Source organism: Zea mays, chromosome 10 (genome assembly GCF_902167145.1).
Source record: "Zea mays cultivar B73 chromosome 10, Zm-B73-REFERENCE-NAM-5.0, whole genome shotgun sequence".
Taxonomy (NCBI): Eukaryota; Viridiplantae; Streptophyta; class Magnoliopsida; order Poales; family Poaceae; genus Zea; species Zea mays.
In genome coordinates, this window is record NC_050105.1 from 134,549,972 (window position 1) to 134,567,575 (window position 17,604).

The window sequence follows — 17,604 nt, forward strand, 5'->3', positions numbered from 1 at the left end:
CTCTTTAGTCAACTCGTCAAAGTATTGCATCTTCATGGAGAGAATACTTTCTAGCCTTTGACGAGCTTCGCTTTGCTCTCTCCCTCTCTCTAGAAGTTTGAGCATGACCGCCTTATCTTCTTGGCTTAGGCGAGCGTAGAGATGCACAAAGCTTCTTTCTTCCTCCTCATCCTCATTTGTGCTTCCGCTATCATTTTCATTAGCCACACAACATATGTGGGAATCGAAATGGGAAGACAAACCTTTTGGAGAGGTGGATTCATCGTTTGGTCTCCATCGTTCATTTTCTTCTTCTTCCTTGCAAGGGTTAGTATCACAAATACCAAGGGAAGTAGAAGCACAAAATGAACTATCATGTTTGGACTTATTAAATTTGCTTTTAATTCTAATCCAAATATCATGCACATCACAAATGGGTTTGTCATATTTTATTATGAAGGCATGATAATCTTCTTTGCTAAGGGATTTACTTAAGATGTCATAAGCTAGATAGTTTAAGCGTATACATCTTAAATCTTCTTCGGAGGCATTTTCCCTAGCATAGTTAGGAGGAATAATACTCTTGTCTAAAATTTGTTCTAATTGTGGGTCTACCGCTCTAAAGGCATTTATCACTCTAGTAGACCAAGAAACATAATTAGAACAATCGGAAAGTAATATCTCAAGAGTTACCTCCTTGTTCTCCTGGGTCTTCTTGTTCTTTTGGGATCTTCTACGAGCCATCACTTCGAGTTGTTAGACTCAAGATGAAGTGCCTAGCTCTGATACCAATTGAAAGTCGCCTAGAGGGGGGTGGATAGGCGAAACCTGAAAATTAAAACTTTATCCCCCAACTAGATCCTTTGATTAGTGGTTAGAACAAGATGAACAATTATCGGAGTATAAAAACTAAGTTCTTGCTAGTAAAGAGTATAGCTTTCAAATAATGTGGAAGTGATAAATCAATACAACTAATAAGTCTATGAAAATAAAGCAAGAAAGCTTAGATGAAAAAGAGCACTAACTCAAGTTCTTTTCTTGCGGAGTGTTGCTTCACTTAAATGAGATTTTAACTTGAAGCAACACCAAATGATATGAGCAAAGAATAGTGCAAGAGAACTTAGAGTAAGGGAAGGCAAACAAATCACAAGCAAAAGCACAATGAACACGGGTGATTTGTTTTACCGAGGTTCGGCCCTCGAAGGCCTAGTCCCCGTTGAGGAGTCCACTTAAGGACGGGTCTTTTTCAACCCTTTCCCTCTCTCCCGATCACACAAGGATCGGCGAGCTCTTCTTCTTCTCAAGGATCACTCTCGATCCCACAAGGACCACCACAATCTTTGGTGTCTCTTGCTAGCTTTTACAAGCCTCCAACACTTTGGAGGAAGTTCGAATGGGAGTCAAAAACTCCACGCGCAAATGAACACAAAGATGTAGCACACACTATCTCTCAATGAATCTCACAAGGCGCTAGGGCTAAACTCAGTTGAGTAGCTCTCAATTGCTTGCTCTCTCTTTTGTGACACTTGTGTTGGTTGTAGTGGACTAAATCTTGTGTATAGGATGGATCAATGAATATAGGTGGTTGGGAGGGATTGAGTATGTCAACTAGATGACTTGGAATGTTGCTTGGACTCCCGCTCCTTGAAGTGGCCGGTTGGGGTGGTATTTATAGCCACCATCCAATATTGTAGCCGTTGGAGAAGCTGCTGGCGATGGGCGCACCGGACAGTCCGGTGCACACCGGACATGTCCGGTGTGCCAGCCACGTCATCCTATCCGTTGAGATTGGAGCTAGTCGACCGTTGGAGGCTTTGTCCTCATGTGGCACCGGACAGTCCGGTGCAGCACCGGACAGTCCGGTGCCCCTCTGACTTCTGCTCTGACACTCTGAATTCAACTGTACACTTTGCAGAGTCGACCGTTGCGCGCAGATGACCGTTGCTCCGCTGGCACACCGGACAGTCCGGTGTACACCGGACAGTCCGGTGAATTTTAGCGGAGCAGTCTTCGTGAAATCCCGAGGCTGCCGAGTTCCTGAGGCCGCGTTCCGTTGGAGCACCGGACACTGTCCGGTGTACACCGGACAGTCCGGTGAATTATAGCGCGCCGGCCCTGGACTTTCCCGAAGGTGGCGAGTTTGAGTCTGCGTTTCCTGGTGCACCGGACAGGCACTGTTCACTGTCCGGTGGCACACCGGATAGTCCGGTGCGCCAGACCAGGGGTGCCTTCGGTTGCCCCTTTGCTCCTTTATTGAATCCAAAACTTGGTCTTTTTATTAGCTGAGGGTAAACCTTTTACACCTGTATAATCTACACACTTGGGCAAACTAGTTAGTCCAATTATTTGTGTTGGGCAATTCAACCACCAAAATTATTTAGGAACTAGGTGTAAGCCTAATTCCCTTTCAACTAGCACATAAATAAAGTAAAGACCCTATCATTGACCGGTATGCTTTTTGATCAACGGACTTACCTCCTTTGTTGAGGTCGGTGTGTCCGTCGGTCCCCATCGGAGTCTTTGCGGGCTTGGCGTCCTTCATCCCAAACCGCTTTAGCAGATCTTGCGTGTACTTCGTTTGGGAGATGAAGGTGCCATCTTTGAGTTGCTTCACTTGGAACCCAAGGAAGTAGTTCAACTCGCCCATCATTGACATCTCAAATTTCTGCGTCATCACCCTGCTAAACTCTTCACAAGACTTTTGGTTAGTAGAACCAAATATTATGTCATCGACATAAATTTGGCACACAAACAAATCACCATCACATGTCTTAGTAAAAAGAGTTGGATCGGCTTTCCCGACCTTGAAGGCATTTGCAATTAAAAAGTCTCTAAGGCATTCATACCATGCTCTTGGGGCTTGCTTAAGTCCATAGAGCGCCTTAGAGAGCTTACACACGTGGTCGGGGTACCGTTCATCCTCGAAGCCAGGGGGTTGCTCCACGTACACCTCCTCCTTGATTGGCCCGTTGAGGAAAGCGCTCTTCACATCCATTTGGAACAACCTGAAAGAATGGTGAGCGGCATATGCTAGCAAGATACGAATTGATTCTATCCTAGCCACAGGAGCAAACGTCTCCTCAAAGTCCAAACCTGCGACTTGGGCATAACCTTTTGCCACAAGTCGAGCCTTGTTCCTCGTCACCACCCCGTGCTCGTCCTGTTTGTTGCGGAACACCCACTTGGTTCCCACAACGTTTTGCTTGGGACGAGGCACCAGTGTCCAAACTTCATTTCGCTTGAAGTTGTTGAGTTCCTCCTGCATGGCTAACACCCAGTCTGGATCTAGCAAGGCCTCTTCTACCCTGAAAGGCTCAATAGAAGAGACAAAGGAGTAATGCTCACAAAAATTAACTAATCGAGATCGAGTAGTTACTCCCTTGCTAATATCACCCAGAATTTGGTCGACGGGATGATCCCTTTGAATCATCGCTCGAACTTGGGTTGGAGGTGCCGGTTGTGCTTCTTCCTCCATCACATGATCATCTTGTGCTCCCCCTTGATCACACTCCTCTTGATGAACCTGTTCATCGTTTTGAGTTGGGGGATGCATCATTGTTGAGGAAGAAGGTTGATCTTGCTCCAATTGTTCCTGTGGTCGCACATCACCAGTCGCCATGGTGCGCATAGCGGCCGTTGGAACGTCTTCTTCATCTACATCATCAAGATCAACAACTTGCTCTCTTGGAGAGCCATTAGTCTCATCAAATACAACGTCGCTAGAGACTTCAACCAAACCCGATGATTTGTTGAAGACTCTATATGCCTTTGTATTTGAGTCATAGCCTAACAAAAACCCTTCTACAGCTTTGGGAGCAAACTTAGAATTTCTACCCTTCTTTACTAGAATGTAGCACTTGCTCCCAAATACACGAAAGTAAGATACATTGGGTTTGTTACCGGTTAGTAGCTCATACGAAGTCTTCTTGAGGAGGCGATGAAGGTAGACCCTGTTGATGGCGTGGCAAGCTGTGTTCACGGCTTCCGACCAGAAACACTCGGGGGTCTTGAATTCTCCAAGCATCGTCCTCGCCATATCGATTAGCGTCCTGTTCTTCCTCTCTACCACACCATTTTGCTGTGGTGTGTAGGGAGCGGAGAACTCGTGCTTGATCCCTTCCTCCTCAAGGAACTCCTCCACTTGAAGGTTCTTGAACTCGGACCCGTTGTCGCTCCTTATCTTCTTCACCTTGAGCTCAAACTCATTTTGAGCTCTCCTGAGGAAGCGCTTGAGGGTCCCTTGGGTTTCAGACTTATCCTGCAAAAAGAACACCCAAGTGAAGCGGGAAAAGTCATCAACAATAACTAGACCATACTTACTCCCTCCTATGCTCAGATAGGCGACAGGTCCGAAGAGGTCCATATGCAGCAGCTCCAGGGGTCTTGAAGTGGTCATCACATTCTTGCTGTGATGCGCTCCTCCCACTTGTTTACCTGCTTGACAAGCTGCACAAGGTCTATCTTTTTCGAATTGCACGTTAGTCAAACCTATCACGTGTTCTCCCTTTAGAAGCTTGTGAAGGTTCTTCATCCCCACATGTGCTAAGCGGCGATGCCACAGCCAGCCCATGCTAGTCTTAGCTATTAAGCATGCATCTAGACCGGCCTCTTTTTTTTGCAAAATCAACTAAATAAAGTTTGTCGTCTAATACACCCTTAAAAGCTGGTGAACCATCACTTCTTCTAAAGACAGACACATCTACATTTGTAAATAGACAGTTATACCCCATGTTGCATAATTGACTAACAGATAGCAAATTATATCCAAGAGACTCTACTAAAAACACATTAGATATGGAGTGCTCATTAGAAATTGCAATTTTACCTAACCCTTTTACCTTGCCTTGATTCCCATCACCGAATATAATTGAATCTTGGGAATCCTTATTCTTGACGTAGGAGGTGAACATCTTCTTCTCCCCCGTCATATGGTTTGTGCATCCGCTATCAATAATCCAGCTTGAACCCCCGGATGCATAAACCTGCAAGGCAAATTTAGGCTTGGGACTTAGGTACCCAACTCTTGTTGGGTCCTACAAGGTTAGTCACAATTTCCTTAGGGACCCAAATGCAAGTTTTATCACCCTTGCATTTTGCCCCTAACTTTCTAGCAATTACCTTTCTATCCTTTCTACAAATTGCAAAGGAAGCATTCAAAGCATGATATATTGTAGAAGGCTCATTAACTTTCCTAGGAATATTAACAACATCTCTTCTAGGCATATTATGAACAACATTCCTTCTACCAACATTTCTATCATGCACATATGAAGAACTAGAAGCAAACATAGCATGAGAAAAATCATCGTAAGCATTATAACTCCTATAAGCATTTCTAGTTTGTCTCCTATCATGATACAAAAAGGCATGGTTCTTTTTAGCACTAGTAGCCATAGGGGCCTTCCCTTTCTCCTTAGCGGGAATGGGAGCCTTATGGCTTGTTAAGTTCTTGGCTTCCCTCTTGAAGCCAAGTCCATCCTTAATTGAGGGGTGTCTACCGATCGTGTAGGCATCCCTTGCAAATTTTAGTTTATCAAATTCATTCTTGCTAGTCTTAAGTTGGGCATTAAGACTAGCCAATTCCTCAGTTAATTTGGAAATTGAAACTAAATGATCACTACAAGCATCAACATCGAAATCTTTACACCTAGTGCAAATCTCAACATGTTCTACACAAGAATTAGATTTACTAGCTACTTCTAGTTTAGCATTTAAGTCATCATTAACACTCTTTAAAGTAGCAATGGTTTCATGACAAGAAGATAATTCACTAGAGAGCATTTCATTCCTCTTAATTTCTAGAGCAAGAGATTTCTGAGCTTCTACAAATTTATCATGTTCTTCATACAACAAATCCTCTTGCTTTTCTAAAAGTATATTCCTATCATTCAAGGCATCAATCAATTCATTAATTTTGTCTACCTTGGTTCTATCTAATCCCTTGAATAAGCATGAGTAATCTATCTCATCATCGTCACTAGACTCATCCTCACTTGAAGAAGCATAAGTACTAGTATTATGAGTGCTTACTTTCTTCTCCCTTGCCATGAGGCAAGTGTGACGCTCGTTGGGGAAGAGGGATGACTTGTTGAAGGCGGTGGCGGCGAGTCCTTCATTGTCGAAGTCGGATGAAGAGCAGTCCGAATCCCACTCCTTGCCCAGATGAGCCTCGCCCTTTGCCTTCTTATAGTTCTTCTTTTTCTCCCTCTTGTTCCCTTGATCCTGATCACTATCATTGTCGGGACAGTTAGCAATAAAATGACCAAGCTTACCGCATTTGAAGCATGAGCGCTTCCCCTTGGCTTTGGTCTTGCTTGGCTGTCCCTTGCGACCTTTAAGCACCGTCTTGAATCTTTTGATGATGAGAGCCATCTCTTCATCATTAAGTCCGGCCGCCTCAAACTGTGCCACCTTGCTAGGTAGCGCCTCCTTGCTTCGTGTTGCTTTGAGAGCAAGGGGTCGCGGCTCGTTGATCGGACCATTCAAGGCGTCGTCCACGTACCTTGCCTCTTTAATCATCATTCGCCCACTAACGAATTTCCCAAGAACTTCTTCGGGCGACATCTTGGTGTACCTAGGATTTTCACGTATATTGTTCACCAAATGAGGATCAAGAACGGTAAATGACCTTAGCATTAGGCGGACGACGTCGTGGTCCGTCCATCGCGTGCTCCCGTAGCTCCTTATTTTGTTGATAAGGGTCTTGAGCCGGTTGTATGTTTGCGTCGGCTCCTCCCCCCTTATCATCACGAACCGTCCAAGTTCGCCTTCCACCAACTCCATTTTGGTGAGCAAGGTGACGTCGTTTCCCTCATGAGAGATCTTGAGGGTGTCCCAGATCTGCTTGGCATTGTCCAAGCCGCTCACCTTGTGATACTCGTCCCTGCACAAAGAGGCTAGCAATACAGTAGTAGCTTGTGCATTTCTATGAATCTGTTCATTAATAAACATAGGGCTATCCGAGCTATCAAATTTCATTCCACTTTCCACAATCTCCCAAATGCTTGGATGGAGAGAAAACAGGTGAGTACGCATTTTGTGGCTCCAAATCCGTAATCCTCTCCATCAAAGTGAGGGGGCTTGCCAAGTGGAATGGGAAGCAATTGAGCATTTGAACTATGCGGGATGCGCGAATAATCGAAAGAAAAGTTTGAGTTAACCGTCTTTCGTTTATCGTAGTCGTCGTCGTCCTTTTGGGAGGAGGAAGATTCGTCGCTGTCGTAGTAGACAATTTCCTTGATGTGCCTTGCCTTCTTCTTTCTCCCGTCTTTTCTTTTGTGGCCCGAGCCTGAGTCGGTGAGCTTGTCATCATTGGGCTCGTTGACGAAGGACTCCTTTTCCTTGTCGTTGATCACCATCCCCTTGCCTTTAGGATCCATCTCTTCGGGCGGTTAGTCCCTTTCTTGAAGAGAACGGCTCTGATACCAATTGAGAACACCTAGAGGGGGGGGTGAATAGGTGATCCTGTGAAACTTGAAAACTTAAGCCACAAAACTTGGTTAATCGTTAGCACAATAATTGCCAAGTGGCTAGATAGGAATCCTCAACAAAATACAATAACCAACAAAGATCAATCACAGAGATGACACGGTGGTTATCCCGTGGTTCGGCCAAGACCAACGCTTGCCTACTCCACGTTGTGGCGTCCCAACGGACGAGGGTTGCAATCAACCCCTCTCAAGCGGTCCACAGACCCACTTGAATATCACGGTGTTTTGCTTTGCTTATCTTTATCCCACTTGCGAGGAATCTCCACAAATTGGAGTCTCTCGCCCTTACACTTAAAGTTCACAAAGAAGCACGGAGTAAGGGAGGGGAGCAACACACACAAATCCACAGCAAAATGCGCACACACACGGCCAAGAATCGAGCTCAAAAGACTATCTCAAAGTTCTCACTAGAACGGAGCTCGAATCACTGAGAATGACAAACGAATGCGCAAAGACTGAGTGTGGATGATCAAGGATGCTCTAAGGTTGCTTGGTGTACTCCTCCATGCGCCTAGGGGTCCCTTTTATAGCTCCAAGGCAGCTAGGAGCCGTTGAGAGCAAATCTAGAAAGCCAATCTTGCCTTCTGTCGTCGGGTGCACCGGACAGTCCGGTGCACACCGGACACTGTCCGGTGCCCGATTTCCTTCCTAAAATGGCGCAGCCGACCGTTGCTGATCTGGGAGCCGTTGGCGCACCGGACATGTCTGGTGCACACCGGACAGTCCGGTGCCCCCTTCTAGCCGTTGGCTTGGCCACGTGTCGCGCGCAGATTCCGCGGCCGACCGTTGGCCCGGCCGACCGTTGGCTCACCGGACAGTCCGGTGAATTTTAGCCGTACGTCGTCGGCGAATTCCCGAGAGCGGCCACTTCGCTCGAGCCAGCCTGGCGCACCGGACACTGTCCGGTGCACCACCGGACAGTCCGGTGCCCCAGACCGAAACAGCCTTTTGGCTGTACACAGCCAACTCTTCTCTTTTCTTCTTCTTTCTGTTTCTCATACTTAGACAAGTATATTAGTACACAAAACCAATGTACTAAGACTTAGAAACATACCTTTGCTCTTGATTTGCACTTTGTCCATTCATGGGCATAGATTTACATTTAAGCACTTGTGTTGGCACTCAATCACCAAAATACTTAGAAATGGCCCAAAGGCACATTTCCCTTTCAACTGTTGGGCAGCAAAGAACAAAAACAGCAAGGATATTTTAGTGTACACATGAACTTGAACCGTAAAATATACCTCGGAGTGCTACCTCGGAGACGCTACCTTGGAGACGCTGAGTCGTTGACGCAGGGGCACTGTCGCACTGGGTAGGGAGCCAGGGACGCTGGGCGGCACCACGGCAGCCGGCAGGGACCAGGGCAACCAGAGCGGCCCGCGTCTGCGTCTCGACACCGGCACAGCCGTGCGATGGACGACCGGAGCAGATCTAGGCTGTCCCACGAGCCAAAAGGTGGAATCACTCGGTTTAGTGAGTTATGGTGGCGGCTGACCGACGACCGGCGCTCCGCGCTCGGTTTCTGGCGGTGGCGGCTGATAGACAGAGAGGCGTGAGAGAGTGTGACTGCGTGTGAGACTAGGGTTTCTGGTGATTGGTGAATAGAGATGGACATTGGGCCGATCCGCGGTTTCTGGTGGGCTGAAATTGAAAAGTGAAAACTCAAATAATTTCGGATATCCGCCAAGACTCGCGGGTGCAAGATAAAACCCGTACCCGACCCGATTTTATCACGGGTCGGATATGGGTGAGACCCGCGGGTTAAATTTCGTACCCGAACCCGAATACGGCGGGTCAGATATCCGTGTATACCCGAACCCGCGGGTAAAATTGCCATCACTAGTGTTTTTGCAGATGATCATGGTACCTCTGGTTTGCGGTGTTGTAGAGTCTTATCAAGACTGTAACCATGCTGACCTAATCTAGAGCGAATGTGGTTAGGCCTGACCTGGTTAGGGTGACTAGGCAGGGACTGCTTAAGGTGATCGAGGTCGAAGCTGACCCAATCGAAGGCTAGGATCACTCTAGGTGTCCGAGACCAGGGTCGACTTGGTTGATGGAGTTTTGGTCGAAGGACCGACCCGGTCGAGGTGACCAAGCCAGGATCGCTATGATCAAGTCCAACCTGGTCAGGGTGCCAAGCATACAGGAGCACTTGTTGGAGTCGACTTGGATGGGGTAACCAATTGGAGGCTACTTTGGTTGGGGTTGCTTTGGTTAGTAGAGTGCTCTTTTTTTAAATTGTGCCAATTGAACTGCCTTAGGTATCACCGGTATAGATGCACGATATATAGAGAAAAATAAGAAATAGGATAAGATTTCTAATACAGATCTATAATGTAAAAATATAAGAATGTCAGTGGTGATTTTAAAATAATTTAAAATTTTCCAATGGGCAAGATTTCAATTTTTAAAATAACAATAATATGTTCTGAATAATTTTATTAATTTACGAAGTGGTGTTTTTAAAAACTGCGCAATAAAAGAATTGCCTTGTCCGAAGCCGTGCACGGAACTGTTTAATTAATCTCCTATCCAAGCGGAGCAGCACCACCCACCTTCCGTTCCAGCTCATACTCCACTCGTCCATCCCAATCCACCTGTTCCCAACTTGAACTTCCCATATAATAGTCCCATCTCTTGGCACCCGGCCCGACGTTCGGAGCCTCCTGCCGCAATTTTTTTTTGAGGCTGGTCTGTTTCGTGACGTCCCGCGAGAAGAGAACCCCCGTGGCCCCTGGCCGCGACGGAGCGGTCAGAAGCAGCGGCGGCCGGCGCGGTTTCGGTTTCCTGGTTGGCCCGAGAATTCCGATTCCTCTCCTGATTTGTGGTGCGCGCGTATATCCCGTATTCCTTTCGGTGTCAGTTATTTGTTACGTACAATCCTGATTCAGTTGATCTAGTACATATAGTTGCCTGGAGGCCCCGTCGCTGTCCCCGCGCTCTCTGTCTCCTCACGCTTGGCTGTTCGCCGCGGCGCCACCGTCGGAGGCAGCTGCTAATCGCGCGTCCGGTGGCCGCGTTGCAGCGGCGGAGCGTCTCTTGTTGTGCAGTGCTGCAGCGGATTGTCGCGGCCTGCCCGCGGTGAGGCCGGCATCCCTCTTCGGAAGGCGTGCTCGGGCGGGGCCAGCCCAACCGCCGTTCGTGCGCTAGAGTTCCTCGCTCAGGTGAATCTGGCGGCTGGTCTTCATGTTCCAACTTGATTCGTTCCTTCAGGATTGCTGTCTGGATCGTTCTTGATTTGCTCTGTAATGATTCCGCAAAATTTGGAGCTTTGGTTTCCCGATTTGGTATACTTCTTGTCACGTGCTGCTGGTTGTAGTTGTAGGTGCTGATACTGTTTCGTCTTCCTCGATCTGTAGCAAGTTTCAATCTTTGAGACGCACTCGTAACAGTACTCCCATCATCCTGGAGCTGGCGTTACCTTTAGCTCGTCGTGCAAGAATTTTCCCATCTCGGGCTTACAAATATATATATTTAATCTGCCCATGAAACTTGTAGCCGATCGATGGAGCTGTGGTGATACTGGTCAATTTGATACGGATTACGGATTCCTAGTTCTTCTCGGGAAACTTTAAGTGCTCTTTTATTGGTATTTATTTTGAACTAATTATTAATTGCAGAGTAGTAGGACTGTAGGAGTATGTACTAGTAGCTGCGTTTCTTTTCACCGAGCACCCTTTCCATGTCATTTTCTTGATTACCTTTTATGATGTCATGCTCCCACCCACATTTATTTAACTTGTTTGCTTACTTTTGCCGTTCCCTTGTTTATGCCACATGATTGATGCTTGTTTCGTCACATGGCCGGTAATATGCGACTCTTAGGATGTGTACCTTGTATCATTCTTTAATGGTTCTTTGGTCTGCTGCATTTGTAAGCTCATAACTTCTTTATGATGTCTGCCTAGAAAGTGGAGAAATAAGATACATAGTGGAAGATGAGATCAGTTGTTCGGTCACTTCGCCAGCTCCGCCGATTTATCCAGCACTATGCAGAGGGGAACTCACAAGCAACCAGATTGTTCGGGCTGCAGAATGCTTTAATCATGTGCGGATCGACACCCCGTTCACTGAGCATGTTACGTCGTAATGGTGAAATTAGCAGATTTGCAAGCCCTGGCATGGAGTTGATGAGGTCCATGTTCTCTAATGTAGCGGCTGGTTCTATCAAAGGTTATCTTCGCATTTCTCTTTTACCTGTGGTGATTTCTATCTTTTATTTTTGGGGTCATTGGAATCGACCTTTTTGCTTTCTTGAACTTTGCTGTAGATATTGGAAGAGGTGGCCCGATGGTGGAATATGAGAGGAGAATAGCATCAGGAGACCTAGTAGATGGCGATAGCTTTCAGGTGTTGTTCTGGTGTTTGACCAAAAGTTCTTGTCTTGGATACTTTCCTATCAATGCTGTGGTAAAAAGTTTTCCCACCTTTTTACTGGTTCATACAGGTTGATACAATTCAACAATTACAAGGGCTCTATGAGGAGTTGATTGAGAATGGAGAAGACTGCCAGCTGGATAGATATAAGTCATCTGAGAAATCAGGACGGTAAGAGCAGTTTCCGTGCACTAAGATGACATATTTTGTATTATCTTAAGCTTAGTCTTTTCTTTGGAAAAAAAATAACTTTAGTCTTTGATATTGAAGGAGTCGATGGCTATGGTCCCGCCTCATTACTCAGCCTTCTAGCTTTGCTCCAGTTAAGGGCCTTTACCTCTATGGTGGTGTTGGTACAGGGAAGACGATGCTTATGGACTTGTTCTATGAACAGCTGTAAGTCTGTCAATTCTAGCCTTCCAGTATAAGATCTCCATCACACCACTTTGTGATAACAATGTTATGACTTGTCAATTTGTAACCTTCCTCATCATCCCTAGACCATCACAAAGTAGTTGTAAATATATTAATGCTCTTCTGGTGCATCAATCTATATAAGTGATTCTGTATCACAACTGTTATGGCAACTATATGCATTCTAATGGTCAATATTCTTTCTTTGTCATTCTTTTTAGATCATGCACAATTTTGAATTATCAGAACACATTATAAAGATAATGAATGCATTAGTATTAATATGAGCTCCCGTTGCTTTCAAAAATTTGGAAAACCAGTGGCATGAATCAGAAGACAGTTGACTCCTACTCCGAAAACTTAGCACATTGATATTTTTTTATCTATGAGGAGATTTAGGAATTTAGCAGTATGACAATTGTAGTCATGCCACATTATAGTAGTAGAGAATTGTAGATGTAAGTAGAGGGACTCTAACTCTCATTAGAGGATGACACTATGAGTTGGGGCAATTTTCTGTTTATTTCCTCAAACACTACACAATGCCATACCCTTAGAGGGGTTGGGGACACATATTTATAGCCCTAGGGGCTGCACTACCACACCTTCTCACACACACTACACAACAGGATTGTCCTCTAGATGCTAAAGAGACTACAGAGGACAGTCAAAAGCGACTGTTGTCCTTTAGATGCTAAAGCGACTACAGAGGACAGTCAAAAAGCGACTGTTGTCCTCTAGATGCTAAAGGGACTACAGAGGACAGTCAAGCTGTCCTCTAGATGCTAAAGGACTACAGAGGACAGTCAAAAGCAGGCTGTCCTCTAGATGCTCAAGACTTATTCCATCAGTAGGGTTTAGGGTTTTAGAAATTTAGCAGTATGACAATTGTAGTCATTCGCGCGTGGGGAGGGGGGTGACGTACGAAGGGAGAAACTCCCACATTATAGTAGTAGAGAATAGAGAATTGGCTTGAAGTCATTAAATGTGATTATAGTACTATAAATCATAGTCACTAAGGTAATGACTGAATCATTAGTGGAAAATTTTGATGCTTTCTGACTTTGGGGTTGATCAGCAGTTTATAAATCTTCCCTGATTGCATCCCAGCACTGTCTTTAGGACTTCCAGGGTAAGTGGCTTGGATGAAAGATAAGCAAATAATCAAAATTTGTGCTTGATGCCTTCGCAGTTCTCCAATTTGTTGTTGGAACCTGCAGTGCCTGTGACCAACAAAAATCATTTCATATTTCTCTTGTTGATGGAAAAACTAGATGGAAAGAATGAAATGCTGGCATGTCTTTCTTGTCATTTTATACATTCAGAAAGATATTTTTGTTCCAAATAATCTTGAAATAACAGAGTTCCATACAAATCTCACGGCTTTACAAAATGTTGGTACTTACGTGCATTCTTCACTTCAGATAACTGATATTATTGTCTTGGCAGGCCATCTAATTGGAGAAAAAAACGTATTCACTTTCATGATTTCATGTTGAACGTACATAGTCGTCTTCAGGTAATTTGTTTATGTGTGCAAATTGCCTTCGGAAGTACCCTGTTGCAAGCTTCAGGAAGATATATGATAATTGTTGTCATGACACTTGTCTATATGCAGATGCATAAAGGTGTTTCAGATCCCCTTGATGTTGTAGCAGCTGAGATTTCAGATGAGGCCATCATATTATGTCTTGATGAGTTTATGGTATACTTTTCTGAGGTTAAATATTCTTCCAGTGTCCTAATATATATATGTTTGTAACAAGCCCAACTATACTGCACAGGTAACTGATGTTGCTGATGCTATGATTCTGAACCGGCTGTTCAGACAATTGTTCAGCAAAGGCATTGTATGTGGCTTCTATTTTCTTCCATTTTCTTATGCGACTAAAATACCCAAGTTATCTGTACAATGCATAAACTTTTGACATGGATTTATATGCATGTTTTGTGCTCAGATTCTTGTTTCAACTTCTAACCGTGCTCCAGATAAGCTTTATGAAGGTGGCTTACAACGGGACCTTTTCTTGCCATTTATTGACACCTTGAAAGTACGAGTTGTTTTACATTTATGAATTTCTCTGCATGGCCCTTTTAGCTAGTATGTTGGTTTTTACTTTTGTGGACCGTTGCAGGAAAGGTGCATCGTGCACCCCATTGGATCTGCGGTGGACTATCGTCAACTGGGTTCTGTATGTTACCATCTGCTGCGAGCTAGTAGTCCTTGGTTTCTTGCCCCTTCCCTTCTTTGACATTTTTGAACTGATGTCTGAGCAGGCTGAACAAGGTTTCTATTTTGTCGGAAAGCATTACAGTACGCTTCTGAAACAGAAGCTCCAGTCTTTAATTGGAGATGAGGAACCCAGCCCACAAACTGTTGAAGTAATTATGGGAAGGAAATTACAGGTATGGTAGAAGTACTAAAAAACAGCCCACTAGAACACATTATTTTTTATCACTTAGCAACGATTTTGCAGGTTTCTCTGGGAGCAAATGGCTGTGCATATTTTCCTTTTGAAGATCTCTGTGATAGACCTTTAGGTGCAGCAGATTACTTTGGACTCTTCAGTAAGTAATGTTGCTGCCTGATTATTTTGAATTTGAGATAACCTGTTAACTAATAACCGATTCTTGCCTTACAGAAAAATTTCACACCCTGGCACTTGATGGTGTTCCAAAGTTTGGGTCTAGTAACAGAACAGCAGCTTATCGGTTCGTCACACTGATTGATGTATGGTTCTTGTTTTCTCTCGCGTTTTTATGTTTAAGTTTGTCACAGCCTCAATATGTGCAGACAACCATTTGTTGTGCGTTTGAACTTTAAGACACCTTAAAATTTAACATTCAGTGTGGTTGTCTTAAGGAGGTTCTATCATAGATTAGATGTGATTACATGCAGTAGTCCCTCATACTTAAAAATTAGATAATTGAATGTAAACAACAGAAATGTATTTCCCCTTAATCTGAATTCTAAAACTCTCCACCAATAGATGTTGCATACTACAACCTATATTTTGTTATCTTGAAATATTGAATGGTTTTTTAGGTTATGTACGAGAACAAAGCAAGGCTGTTATGTACAGCCGAGGCTGGACCAGTAGAACTGTTTGAGAATATCATGACTCTTGCTGAAGCACAGAAGGTTTCACCAAGATCTTCGCGCTCACAGAAAAGTGACGACCCTGACCTATGTGTGGACAATGAGCTTGGATTTGCCAAGGATCGTACGATTAGCAGGTAACTGGAAATGTGTGCATGCTGACGTAGAATCACAAATCGCAATCAACCCTTGAGGCTCGTATTTTACTGGTGCCTTCTGTTTTGGCTTGTGCTTTTACAGGTTGACAGAGATCAACAGCAGAGAATATTTGGAGGACTTCGAAATGAGATTAGGGCAACAGCAGCTGCTGCCCTTGCAAGCTCTAGATAATGGTGGTGATGTTGTACTAGCATAATAAGTAGAAGGCTTCTGGGCCTCATTTGAAATTCTTGTATTCGCGCCCACCTGGCTTACATAGGCAACTGAGAAGCTATGCTTTTCCAACCGTGGTGCATGTAAATGTGCAATAAAGCTATGAAAGAGTATTTTTTGCTAATAGGTGGGTGATCTATAAAATGGCTCAATCTATAGGGAGACGTGTCAATATTGATTTTTTTAATTGTGTTACATATTTCCAAACCTTTAGAGAGACATAAAACTCAAAAACAGCAATTATCATAACTGCAGTTTAAATCCGGTTGCGGCTTGCTATGGCTTTAATCCGGTTATGGCTTGTGCAGCTTTAATCCGGCTGCGGCTTCTACAGTATTGTCTCTACAGATACTGTAGCAGTACGAACAGCCGTAGCTGCAGCTGCCAGCCGAGCAGGCTGTTAAGCACTTGATATCTTTGTCAAGCTAATTGGATTTGTGTTCATTACTCTTAGGGCTTGGTCCCTGGCCAACTATATGTCGCTCGAGAGTAACTGGTCTATCTAACTCAGGCTCTCCTGGAATAGCTCCGGAATTTTTCTTGTTGATCAAAACTTATGTAAATTAAAGAAGTAATAGGGCTCGAAATGATTTCAGGTCACCATTCCTAGACAACTGAACGGCTCCTAAGTGCGGCCTCATATTTATTCTTGTAATCTTTCCTCTTGCTTGCTACAAGCTTAAGGGCCTGTTTGGTTCAGCTTTTTTCTGACCAGCTTTTCTAAGAATCTGGCTGTGTAGAGAATTTGAGTATCATTAGGATTACGTGCGGAGGAAGATAAAGGTGTCTATAGGACTCAAGATCTAAAAAGTGACGGATTCCTATTATTGCAACGACTCAACCGATTATGTGTTCATGTTGATTTTGAATGGTTTTTACCCAAACGAATTTTATAGAAGCTGACTGAAAAGCTAAGCGTTTGACAGTCCGCAACAGCTTTTGGTGGCCAGAAGCTCCAAAAAACTGAAACAAACAGTGTCTAAGTAACTTGTCCTGGCTAGCTACAGCAGTAGTCATCTCACCTACCTCAACGGCGAGTTCATTGACGAAAAGTTATACCTTAGAGGTAGAGTCTTTGTTGACATCCTTCTCGTTGTTGTTCACTACATCCTCACCAAGTGCCATGATGCAGATGCATTTGATAGTATTGGTGAGGAAGCATTGATAGTATCGGTGAGGAAGCATAGCTCATTCAGCTTGTCCTTGACTAGTTTCTCGAACTCGTCGTCGCTCGAGGAAGAAGTATGGCCAGAGTGGTTTGTCGATGTCGCTGAGTGAGGTGAGGAAGGCGTGCTCCTTGAGCTTGGCCTTGTGGGCAGTGAAGGTTAGAAGGTACTTTTACTTGAATGCCACCTTGTCGAACCTCATCTTAGACTTGTGGTTGCCAGAGGTGTACTTGTGCCGACGGGATTGGAAATGACACTTGTCTGCCTCCGACTTGCCCTTCATCTTGGAATAGTTGGCGATGAAATAGTCGAGGTCTGTATAGTGGAAGCAGGCGTCCTTGTTCGTGCCACACCGCCGATTCATATCATTGTTGTGAAGCTGCAAAAACGACTGACAACAAGTGCCAAGCTAAAGAGATATCACCTCCTAAGACAAGGCCTATGGTGGATGCACTAGGGTTTCCAAGTCTAGTGATTAATTTCTATGAACTTGAACTCGCTGAAAAAGCTTATCTGTAGTGAGGGTCTCATACTTTGATGATTCGATGACTGTCTTAGACGTCTGTAACCTTAGGAAAAGAGACAATGATGGCTAAGATAATTATCTATAACACGTTAGCGGTTAGCCCCTTTATATACATAAACACCTACAAATAAACACCTACAAATGGACTTTTACTTTAAGGGCTTGTTCGGTTAG

At 44.5% G+C, this 17,604-nt stretch overlaps 1 protein-coding gene and 1 long non-coding RNA gene across 4 annotated transcripts; one reads left to right on the plus strand and one right to left on the minus strand.

Moving 5' to 3' along the window:
• The first annotated feature begins 10,029 nt into the window (after positions 1-10,029).
• LOC100280664 (ATPase) lies at positions 10,030-15,894 on the plus strand. 3 transcript variants are annotated; one of them, XM_008663649.4, is made up of 16 exons: positions 10,030-10,302; positions 10,376-10,639; positions 11,384-11,648; positions 11,746-11,825; positions 11,923-12,023; positions 12,123-12,248; positions 13,716-13,785; positions 13,885-13,971; positions 14,051-14,116; positions 14,225-14,317; positions 14,402-14,458; positions 14,544-14,672; positions 14,744-14,834; positions 14,909-14,997; positions 15,313-15,503; positions 15,607-15,894. In XM_008663649.4, the coding sequence occupies exons 3-16, from the start codon at positions 11,414-11,416 to the stop codon at positions 15,719-15,721; spliced, it is 1,530 nt and encodes a 509-aa protein (XP_008661871.1). In that variant the 5' UTR covers positions 10,030-10,302; positions 10,376-10,639; positions 11,384-11,413; the 3' UTR covers positions 15,722-15,894. The 3 variants fall into 3 exon arrangements, with proteins under 3 accessions (XP_008661871.1, XP_035818924.1, NP_001147054.2); NM_001153582.2 differs by having other exon boundaries at positions 10,130-10,302; positions 10,385-10,639; positions 15,607-15,862; XM_035963031.1 differs by lacking the exon at positions 10,376-10,639 and having other exon boundaries at positions 10,045-10,302.
• On the minus strand, positions 13,220-13,875 carry LOC109943150 (uncharacterized). Its single transcript, XR_002265838.3, has 2 exons — positions 13,673-13,875; positions 13,220-13,489 (listed from the first exon to the last, which is right to left on the minus strand). It is a non-coding gene; the product is annotated as an uncharacterized lncRNA (long non-coding RNA).
• Positions 15,895-17,604: the final 1,710 nt, after the last annotated feature.